This window comes from Vidua chalybeata, chromosome Z (assembly GCF_026979565.1).
Source record: "Vidua chalybeata isolate OUT-0048 chromosome Z, bVidCha1 merged haplotype, whole genome shotgun sequence".
Lineage (NCBI taxonomy): Eukaryota > Metazoa > Chordata > Aves > Passeriformes > Viduidae > Vidua > Vidua chalybeata.
The window spans coordinates 524,067-534,989 of NC_071570.1; the positions used below are offsets into that span (position 1 = coordinate 524,067).

Genomic DNA, 10,923 nt, shown 5'->3' on the forward strand with positions numbered 1-10,923 from the left:
TGCATGCCGGGCGTCCTGCCCGCCGTGACGCTGCACATCGCACCCGGCACCGCCACCGGGGCCCGCGGCCATGGCGGGCGTGAAGGTGATCGCCAACGACACCGAGTTCCAGCCCGAGCTGAGCGCCGCCGGCTCCCGCCTGGCCGTGGTGAAGTTCACCATGAGGGGGTGAGTGAGGGCGGGATGCGGCTCCTGCGCGCCCGTCCCGCCTCAGGCTCCCGGGAAGGGCTCCGCTGTTCCCATGTTTTTATTCGGGGTTCCCCGGCGCGGTTTGCAGCGTGAGGGGCGCTCCGTAACGCGTCAGTGCAGTCTCAGCATCGGCGCCTTTAGAAGTTACGTGATTTTAACACCGTGTTCCCAGGTCCTGGAATAAATTCCCGTTTTTCCCGCCGAACCCACCGCCCGCGGACCCGCCAGCCCTCAGGCGCTCTGAGGGAGCAGGGGCTGCGCTGGTTTAAAGCCCCGTTAAAGGGCAGGAAACTGATGGAAACGAGGCACGGACAACACTAAAAACACCTAAAAACTCGGGAAAACATCTTTTGCCCTATAAAACTTGGCTGGATCCGTACCCCATTTGCGCAGGATAAGTGGATTATCCCTTTTCCCTCCTCAGCAGGGAGGTGCAGCTGTGATGAAATCGGGATGAATTTGTCACGAAATAAACCTAAACATCTGAATCATTCCCGTTAATCTGTGAAATTAGGGAGAATAGTGATAATCCCGGGGGTTTGGGGGTTCATAGGGCACCTCATTATTTTTTGGCTGCTGCCTCTTAGTTGGGGTTTTTGGATCCACTTTTCCTTTCTCTTTCTCAGTGAGAAACTCCCTTTACTGGAACTGGTGCAGCTGAGCACTTCCTACACCTTTACTGACGCAGAATAAGTTAAAAATACACATTTTCATCCAAGGCAATGCAATTAAATCAAAAGAAACCAACTCTGTCCTCCCAGGGCCAAATAAATATGGGAATAGCTGGTTACAGGTGTAAATGAGATTTATTGTGGGAAAAAATTTATGATCCCTGAAGCTTCGATACATGTTGACCATTAAATATTTAAGTTATGTGTAAGTATAATTTTTTCCCAGGAGGTAGCATGGACTAACGATACGAGTTTTTTGTTAGTAATATTTTTTTGCTGATTTCGCCCTCCTTTGTCACACTTTGTTGAGCAGAACTGTGGTAAAAATGCTGCAAATAAAGACAATAAATTGCAGATTCCCAAATGTCATCTTGCATTGTATCACCAGCTGGCAGGCAGGTAGAGAGGCTGTTCTTACAGCAGGATATGAGGAAGAGAGGCACGTTCTGGTTCCATTTGGGGCAAGCACTGAAAAAGAAAACAGAAGTGGAACTAAGTGGAAGTGTCACTTTTCCCACAGGTGCGGCCCTTGCCTGCGGATCGCGCCCGCCTTCAACGCCCTGAGTAACAAATACCCGCAGGCAACGTTCCTGGAGGTGGACGTGCACCAGTGCCAGGTGTGGGCTCCAGGGCCCTCCTGCTGCTGGGAGGGACAACAGGGAATGGGGAGCTGGGAAAGGCTCCAGCCGTGTCCTGAGCAGGATGGGGCTGGAGCAGGATGGGGAGGGAGAACAGGGAATGGAGAGGGAAAGGCTCCAGCCATGTCCTGTCTGGGATGGGACTGGAGCAGGATGGGGAGGGAGAACCAGGGATTGGGGAGCTGGGAAAGGCTCCAGCCGTGTCCTGAGCAGGATGGGACTGGAGCAGGATGGGGCTGGAGAACAGGGAATGGGGAGGGAAAGGCTCCAGCCGTGTCCTGAGCAGGATGGGACTGGAGCAGGATGGGGCTGGAGAACAGGGAATGGGGAGGGAAAGGCTCCAGCCGTGTCCTGAGCAGGATGGGGCTGGAGAACAGGGAATGGGGAGGGAGAGGCTCCAGCCATGTCCTGTCTGGGATGGGACTGGAGCAGGATGGGGCTGGAGAACAGGGAATGGGGAGGGAAAGGCTCCAGCCGTGTCCTGAGCAGGATGGGGCTGGAGAACAGGGAATGGGGAGGGAAAGGCTCCAGCCGTGTCCTGTCTGGGATGGGACTGGAGCAGGATGGGGCTGGAGAACAGGGAATGGGGAGGGAAAGGCTCCAGCCGTGTCCTGAGCAGGATGGGGCTGGAGAACAGGGAATGGGGAGGGAAAGGCTCCAGCCGTGTCCTGTCTGGGATGGGACTGGAGCAGGATGGGGAGGGAGAACCAGGGATTGGGGAGGGAAAGGCTCCAGCCATGTCCTGAGCAGGATGGGGCTGGAGAACAGGGAATGGGGAGGGAAAGGCTCCAGCCGTGTCCTGAGCAGGATGGGGCTGGAGAACAGGGAATGGGGAGGGAAAGGCTCCAGCCGTGTCCTGTCTGGGATGGGACTGGAGCAGGATGGGGAGGGAGAACCAGGGATTGGGGAGCAGGGAGGGAAGGGCTCCAGCTGTGTCTGTGCCTCTCGCTGTGCCTGCTGCAGCACAGGAGCTGTGACAGTGACTTCTCCCAAACTGGGAGAACACATCCCTCCTGGGAGGAAATATTCCTGCAGTGCCCGCTGTGCTGCCCTTCCTCTGAGCAGTGTAACAGCCCAGTAATTCATTGATTCTCAGCCCCTGCTAAAATAATACTTCAGCCATTGAACCCAGCACTAGTGGGAGTTAAAGGCAAACATGAATAAGTGGATCTATTGGTGGGTTTAGTGGGAGTTAAAGGCAAAAACAAATAAGTGGATTTATTGGTGGCACTAGCTAGCTGCCAGGGGTGCAGTGGGACTGACCTAAAGCACTGAATGGGACTCATGTCTGCTCCCAGGGCACGGCTGCCACCAACAACATCTCAGCAACGCCCACCTTCCTGTTCTTCCGGAACAAGGTGCGGATCGACCAGTACCAGGGAGCAGATGCCGTGGGCCTGGAAGACAAAATCAAACAGCACCTGGAGAATGATCCTGGCAACAGCGAAGACACAGACATCCCCAAAGGATATGTGAGTATCTCCCCAGAGCTTTACTGGAGTGCTTGTGCGGCTCAGGTGTTAAAAAAACCCGCTTTTCAAATGTACTTGAAGTCAAAGAATTGGATTTTAGGCAAAGCTGCCCAAGAAAATCATTTGTCTGGGCTTTCTTTTCCAGAAAAAATGTAACTGTTGACATACACATGGTTATTAAGAATGAAGAATCTCCCTAGTCACTGAAATGAATTTTGTGTCCCATGCCGTGCTGTCCCAGCTGTGAGCAGCTGTGCTCTCTGTCCCCAGATGGATCTGCTGCCCTTCATCAACAAGGCTGGCTGCGAGTGCCTCAACGAGAGCGACGAGCACGGCTTCGAGAACTGTCTGCGCAAGGACTCCTCCTACCTGGAGTCTGACTGCGACGAGCAGGTGTGCTGCCACAGCTCCAGGGATTGCTGTATTCCCGGGATGTTCTCCTGCAGGGGGGCTGTGCTGCCACAGCTCCAGGGATTGCTGCATTCCCGGGATGTCCTGCAGGGGGGCTGTGCTGCCACAGCTCCAGGGATTGCATTCCTGGGATGTTCTGCAGGGAAGCTGTGCTGCCACAGCTCCAGGGATTGCTGCATTCCCGGGATGTCCTGCAGGGGGGCTGTGCTGCCACAGCTCCAGGGATTGCATTCCTGGGATGTTCTGCAGGGAAGCTGTGCTGCCACAGCTCCAGGGATTGCTGCATTCCCGGGATGTCCTGCAGGGGAACTGTGCTGCCACAGCTCCAGGGATTGCATTCTGCAGGGGGCTGTGCCAGGGCTGGCAGCATGGAGGAAGCCTGGGTACCAGGCTGGGAGTGTCAGTGCTTTCCACTCTGAGCATGGCCAGGCACAGGAGCGTGTGCTGGGAAGTGAAGGGCCAGAATGTGTGGAGCAGGGAAGTGAGCACAGCGTTTTGTTCCAGAGCTCCCCTGCCCCTGTGTCCTGTGCTTGCTGTCTAATGAAGACACCGGTGTATAACTGTGCTTTCTTTCCTCCACAGCTGCTCATCACTGTAGCTTTTAGTCAGCCTGTCAAGCTGTACTCTATGAAACTTCAGGGGCCAGACAATGGTGAGTGGTGCAGGTAGAATTACTGATTACTGATTGAAAGGCAAAGACTATAGTTTGACACACAAATCAAAGTATTTATTACAGATTCATACACCAAGTATTTCTTATTGTTTGATACACACATAGAAGTATTTCTTAGAGATTGATACACACATGGAAATATTTCTTATAGATTGATACACAAATAGAAATATTTATTATAGATTGATGCACACATAGAAATATTAGATTATACACAAATGGAAGTATTTATAGATTCATACACACAGAAGTATTTATTATAGATTATACACAGATAGAAGTATTTATAGATTAATACATACATAGAAATATTTATTATGGATTGATGCACACAAAGAAGTATTTATTACAGATTGATGCACAAATTATTTATTGTAGTTTTATACACAAATAGTATTTATTGTAGTTGATACACAAATAGAAATCTTTACTGTATTTGATACACAGAGAAAGTGTTTGCTGTGGTTTGATACACAAGTGTTTGCTGTGGTTTGATACACAAGTGTTTGCTGTAGTTTGATACACAAGTGTTTGCTGTGGTTTGATACACAAGTGTTTGCTGTGGTTTGATACACAAGTGTAGGCTGTGGTTTGATACACAAGTGTTTGCTGTGGTTTGATACACAAGGTGTTTGCTGTGGTTTGATACACAAGGTGTTTGCTGTGGTTTGATACACAAGTGTAGGCTGTAGTTTGATACACAAGTGTAGGCTGTGGTTTGATACACAAGTGTTTGCTGTGGTTTGATACACAAGGTGTTTGCTGTGGTTTGATACACAAGGTGTTTGCTGTGGTTTGATACACAAGTGTAGGCTGTAGTTTGATACACAAGTGTAGGCTGTGGTTTGATACACAAGTGTTTGCTGTGGTTTGATACACAAGGTGTTTGCTGTGGTTTGATACACAAGGTGTTTGCTGTGGTTTGATACACAAGTGTAGGCTGTAGTTTGATACACAAGTGTTTGCTGTGGTTTGATACACAAGTGTTTGCTGTGGTTTGATACACAAGGTGTTTGCTGTGGTTTGATACACAAGTGTAGGCTGTGGTTTGATACACAAGGTGTTTGCTGTGGTTTGATACACAAGGTGTTTGCTGTGGTTTGATACACAAGTGTAGGCTGTGGTTTGATACACAAGGTGTTTGCTGTGGTTTGATACACAAGGTGTTTGCTGTGGTTTGATACACAAGTGTAGGCTGTAGTTTGATACACAAGTGTTTGCTGTGGTTTGATACACAAGTGTTTGCTGTGGTTTGATACACAAGGTGTTTGCTGTGGTTTGATACACAAGTGTAGGCTGTGGTTTGATACACAAGGTGTTTGCTGTGGTTTGATACACAAGGTGTTTGCTGTGGTTTGATACACAAGTGTAGGCTGTGGTTTGATACACAAGTGTAGGCTGTAGTTTGATACACAAGTGTAGGCTGTGGTTTGATACACAAGGTGTTTGCTGTGGTTTGATACACAAGTGTTTGCTGTGGTTTGATACACAAGTGTTTGCTGTGGTTTGATACACAAGGTGTTTGCTGTGGTTTGATACACAAGTGTAGGCTGTGGTTTGATACACAAGGTGTTTGCTGTGGTTTGATACACAAGTGTAGGCTGTGGTTTGATACACAAGTGTAGGCTGTGGTTTGATACACAAGTGTTTGCTGTGGTTTGATACACAAGTGTAGGCTGTGGTTTGATACACAAGTGTTTGCTGTGGTTTGATACACAAGTGTAGGCTGTGGTTTGATACACAAGTGTAGGCTGTAGTTTGATACACAAGTGTAGGCTGTGGTTTGATACACAAGGTGTTTGCTGTGGTTTGATACACAAGTGTTTGCTGTGGTTTGATACACAAGTGTAGGCTGTGGTTTGATACACAAGTAGCAGTGTTTCTGGTTCGGTAGGCTGCAGAGGCACCCCTGGCTGTAAGTGCAGGCCGAAGGGAGGTTCACTGAAAGATTCCCCTTACCTCTAGCAGTGGCCCAGCTGACACTGTGCAGTGGTGTGCCGTTTCCTGCGCACTGGGACTCTGCATCCCCGGGCAGCACCTCACACTGTCCCTCTCTGTCATCCCAGGGCAGGGGCCCAAGTCCATCAAAATCTTCATCAACCTGCCGCGCTCCATGGACTTTGAGGAGGCGGAGCGCAGCGAGCCCACCCAGGCCCTGGAGCTGGGCCCGGAGGACATCAGGGAGGACGGGATCATCCAGCTGCGCTACGTGAAATTCCAGAATGTCAACAGCGTCACTGTGAGTCCCTTATCCCCGCGGAGCACGGGCGATGGCACAGCCGCAGCAGCCCCGAGCCTCTGGGACACCTGCCCCGGAGCTCAAACGTCAGCGCGCTGATGTGAGCTCAGCTTGCAGTCACATCCCAGCCGAGCTGTCACCTCTTCGGTCCTGCAGCAGCTGGGTGTGGGAAGTGGGAGCTGGGAAGATCCCAGCTGGGGGGCTTTAACAAGCTGCCAGCAAAACAGCAGTGCTCTTGAAATAACTATTGAAGTGAAGGGGACAGAGACCTCTGTAATGGGGGAAGAGCTTTCATTTGGTCACTTCACACATCTCGAGCAGCTGATGCTGTAGCTATTAATGCAGGGATGCCATTAAAGTCCTCCTTCTGGCTTTTTCCCTCTGCAGTTGTTTGTCCAGTCCAATCATGGTGACGAGGAGACGACAAGAATCACATATTTCACATTCATTGGCACTCCAGTGCAGGCCACCAACATGAACGACTTCAAACGAGTGAGTCCCTTGCTAACCCCCCTGGGGAGCAGCTCGAGCCTGCTGCGGGCCGGGCTGAGGGAGCAAACACTGGGGGGACACAGTTCCACTCAGGACACCTGGGGGGGTGTGCACCTTGGGCCTGGATCTTGCTGAGCTTTCCGCAAGGTTTCAGTCATCAGCTTGGTAAAAAGAAAGGGTAAGAACTGAAAACATGAGGGGCTGGCAACTGATACACACCAAAGGCAACAGTTTTTTTGTTGCCTAATAGCTGTGAGATTTATATCTTGGATTTTGGGACTCTCTCTTTTGGCAACTTCATTGTAAAAAGTCTTATTTTAAAATAAACTGCTTCAGTATTTATGGTACAAATACCCTCTAATTTCAGAAGATTAAAAGCACTAACGCCAACATGGCACCTACTTAATTTTTAGCAGCAAAACTTGATCTTAACTAAACTTAAAACTCTTTTAAGTTTAACTTTCTCTGCTGCTAATAAATTAATAAGGGAGTTTAACAGCTTTTGCTGCCCTGCACTGCCACTCAAGACCATTGAAATCAGTTCTACGGTTCTAAAATAAATACAGATTTTAGAGCTCCCTCATTCTCCCCAGAGTAGAAACATGTGAATTGATGCTTGATCTTTTTCCTTTGGGTTTCTGTGGCTTTTTGAGCTGCATGAGAAGGTGTCTGGACCCAGCAGCCAGGGCTTGGTGCTGGGAAGGGCAGGGTGGGAAGGAGCAGCTCAGCAATCCAGGAGCAGCAGTGCATTGGGAGCTGGTGATCCTGCCTCAGTCACAGCCTCACGGACAGTCTGTGTGATGATAATATTCCTGTTTTCCTTCCTGGACACGGAGCTGGGGGAGAAGGGAAGTGTTTGCATTGCTGGGAAGAGCACACCAGGGAAAAGCTGCTGCCTGTGTCCTCAGAGAGCAGTGGCAAGAGCCAGAGAGGAGCACTGGCTGGCAGAGGGACACTTGTGTCCCCCCTGGAATAAATAAATCCCTGCTCTCTCCTCACACCTGCTCGCTTGCAGTGCGCTTTGGACACGCTTTGCTGCTGCTTTGCTTCTCGTAGCCCTCCTTTTGTTTGTTTTCCAGCTTAACTCCCCATTCCTAAAGAGCCAAAGAGGCAGAAGAAATTAAAAATAATAGCGGGATTGGTGTGGCCTCACTCTCCTCCCTCCCTGTGCTCAGCTCCCACCCCTCCCAAATCCTGCAGCATCTCACCTCCTGACTCATCAGCTCAGCTTTCCCCTCCTCTCCCCGCCCCAGATCCTGCCTCCAGCACCTTTCTTTCCCAAATTCTATCCCGTTTCTCTCCTGACCTTGCCACTGTCAGGTACACCCAGCATCCTGTGTCAGCTAGCACCTAATCCTTAATCCTTGAGCTCTGCTTTTCCTTCCTTTCCTCACTTCTGTGCCTGGGGTGTGTGAGCAGGTGTGGAACCAAAGCAATTCACAGCAATGCCAAGGCTACCTCTGGCAAAGGCCTCTCACAAGCGTCTCCTAGCAGCTCCTGTGGCTGGGGAGAACTCAGCTGGGCAGGGGGAATTCCTCCCTCCCACAGCCTGCCAGGATCGACCCTGGGAAGGAGCAGAGTGCTTCCAGCAGCTCCAGAGCTCATTCAGCCAGGGAATGGCCCAGGGAAGGAGCACAGAGTGATTCCAGCAGCTCCAGAGCTCATTCAGCCAGGGAATGGCCCAGGGAAGGAGCACAGAGTGCTTCCAGCAGCTCCAGAGCTCATTCAGCCAGGGAAGGAGCACAGGGAAGGAGCACAGAGTGCTCCCAGCAGCTCCAGAGCTCATTCAGCCAGGGAATGACCCAGGGAAGGAGCACAGAGTGCTTGCAGCAGCTCCAGAGCTCATTCAGCCAGGGAATGACCCAGGGAAGGAGCACAGAGTGATTCCAGCAGCTCCAGAGCTCATTCAGCCAGGGAAGGAGCACAGGAAGGAGCACAGAGTGCTTCCAGCAGCTCCAGAGCTCATTCAGCCAGGGAATGACCCAGGGAAGGAGCACAGAGTGCTTGCAGCAGCTCCAGAGTTCATTCAGCCAGGGAAGGAGCACAGGGAAGGAGCACAGAGTGATTCCAGCAGCTCCAGAGCTCATTCAGCCAGGGAAGGAGCACAGGGAAGGAGCACAGAGTGCTCCCAGCAGCTCCAGAGCTCATTCAGCCAGGGAAGGAGCACAGGGAAGGAGCACAGAGTGCTCCCAGCAGCTCCAGAGCTCATTCAGCCAGGGAAGGAGCACAGGAAGGAGCACAGAGTGCTTCCAGCAGCTCCAGAGCTCATTCAGCCAGGGAAGGAGCACAGGGAAGGAGCACAGAGTGATTCCAGCAGCTCCAGAGCTCATTCAGCCAGGGAAGGAGCACAGGGAAGGAGCACAGAGTGATTCCAGCAGCTCCAGAGCTCATTCAGCCAGGGAATGACCCAGGGAAGGAGCACAGAGTGATTCCAGCAGCTCCAGAGCTCATTCAGCCAGGGAATGACCCAGGGAAGGAGCACAGAGTGATTCCAGCAGCTCCAGAGTTCATTCAGCCAGGGAAGGAGCACAGGGAAGGAGCACAGAGTGCTCCCAGCAGCCAGGGAGTTCAGACCTGGCAGGGCTGGGGCTTTGCTTTCTACCAGTTGGAAATCCAGGGATTTCTGGGGGATTTCCAGAGCTTCTCCCATTTCTTAGCAGCTGAATGGTGAGGTCTCATTTTTCCCGTTCTTTTCCCATTCTTTTCCCATTCTTTTCCAATTTTTTGCCATTTCCCCATCTTTTCCCCTTTTTCTCTTGTTTTCTCTACTTTTCCCTTCTTTTTTTTGCCTATTTATTCCAATTTTCCTCTCATTTATCCCCAAAATCCTGTTTTCCCCCCAAAATTAACATTTTTCTGCAATTTTCCTCTTTTTTTTTCCCCAATTTTCTGGCTTTTTTCTTCTGCTTTTCCCAATTTTTATTTTCCCCAAAATAACATTTTTTTCCACGTAACATACTTTTTTCTCCCCAAAATTATCATTTTTTCCTTGTAAATTTCCCATTTTCTCCCACACTTCAAAAAATAAGACTTTAAGGGGGAAAAAAGGAAATTTGTGGGGGGGAAAAATGGGAATATCTGGATGAAAAAGGATTTTTTTGGGGGAAAGATGTGAATTTTGGGGAGGAAAAAAAGGAATTTAGGGGGGAGGAATGTTTGTGGCAGCTGAGTTGCTCCTGGAGCGTGCCGGGTGTGGGGCTGGCCTGAGCTGAAGCTGTGCTGGGCTGTTCCCGCAAGCCCGGGCCTTTCCCTGCCCGAGTCCCGGGGCTGTCCCCGGGCTGTCCTGGTTCACGGGGCTGTCCCGGTCCCGCGGCTGTCCCGGCTCCCGGAGCTGTCCTGGAGCTGTCCCGCTCCCGGAGCTGTCCCTGTCCCCGCGGCTGTCCCGGCTCCTGGAGCTCTGCCCAGCCCGGCCCCGCCGCCTCAGCGCTGCTCTTTGCTCTTGCAGGTAGTGGGCAAGAAGGGAGAGAGCCACTAGAGGAGAGGCTGCGAGGCCCCGTCCCGCTCCGGGTCCCACTGCTCTCCATTCCCGGATGATCGCCTGGCCAGAGCCAGGGACTGTCCCTTGGATTTGCTGCCATTCCCAATAAATCATTGCTTTCAGCTGGAGCGTGGTCCTGGTCTCCTCCTCCTCCTCCTCCTCCTGGATTTGTAAATAAAACTCCTGACTTTTGCCAAGTTGGATTTTGTTATTGCAGGAATTGAGGCTCTTGTGTTCCACTGAGCGTTCCCAGCCCCGCTGAGAGTTTCAGATGTCCAGTGCAAGTAAGGTTGGAGTTCCTTTACTCTTTATTCCACCAAACACAATCAGGATTTTTGTTCTGTCATTCCCACAGACACAGCTCAGGGTTTTTCCTGTGCCATTCCCAGCACAGCTCAGGGTTTTTCCTGTGCCATTCCCAGCACAGCTCAGGGTTTTCCTGTGCCATTCCCACAGACACAGCTCAGGGTTTTTCCTGTGCCATTCCCACAGACACAGCTCAGGGTTTTTCCTGTGCCATTCCCACAGACACAGCTCAGGGTTTTTCCTGTGCCATTCCCACAGACACAGCTCAGGGTTTTCCTGTGCCATTCCCACAGACACAGCTCAGGGTTTTTCCTGTGCCATTCCCACAGACACAGCTCAGGGTTTTTCCTGTGC

The 10,923-nt window shown here is 51.1% G+C and overlaps 1 protein-coding gene across 1 annotated transcript; it reads left to right on the plus strand.

Annotated features, from left to right (window-relative positions):
* TXNL1 (thioredoxin like 1) lies at nt 1–10,460 on the plus strand. The gene is made up of 8 exons (XM_053968723.1): nt 1–168; nt 1,381–1,477; nt 2,797–2,970; nt 3,241–3,363; nt 3,964–4,033; nt 6,121–6,293; nt 6,681–6,785; nt 10,231–10,460. Exons 1-8 carry the CDS (start codon nt 71–73, stop codon nt 10,258–10,260), a joined length of 870 nt encoding a protein of 289 aa, XP_053824698.1. The 5' UTR covers nt 1–70; the 3' UTR covers nt 10,261–10,460.
* Nucleotides 10,461–10,923: the final 463 nt, after the last annotated feature.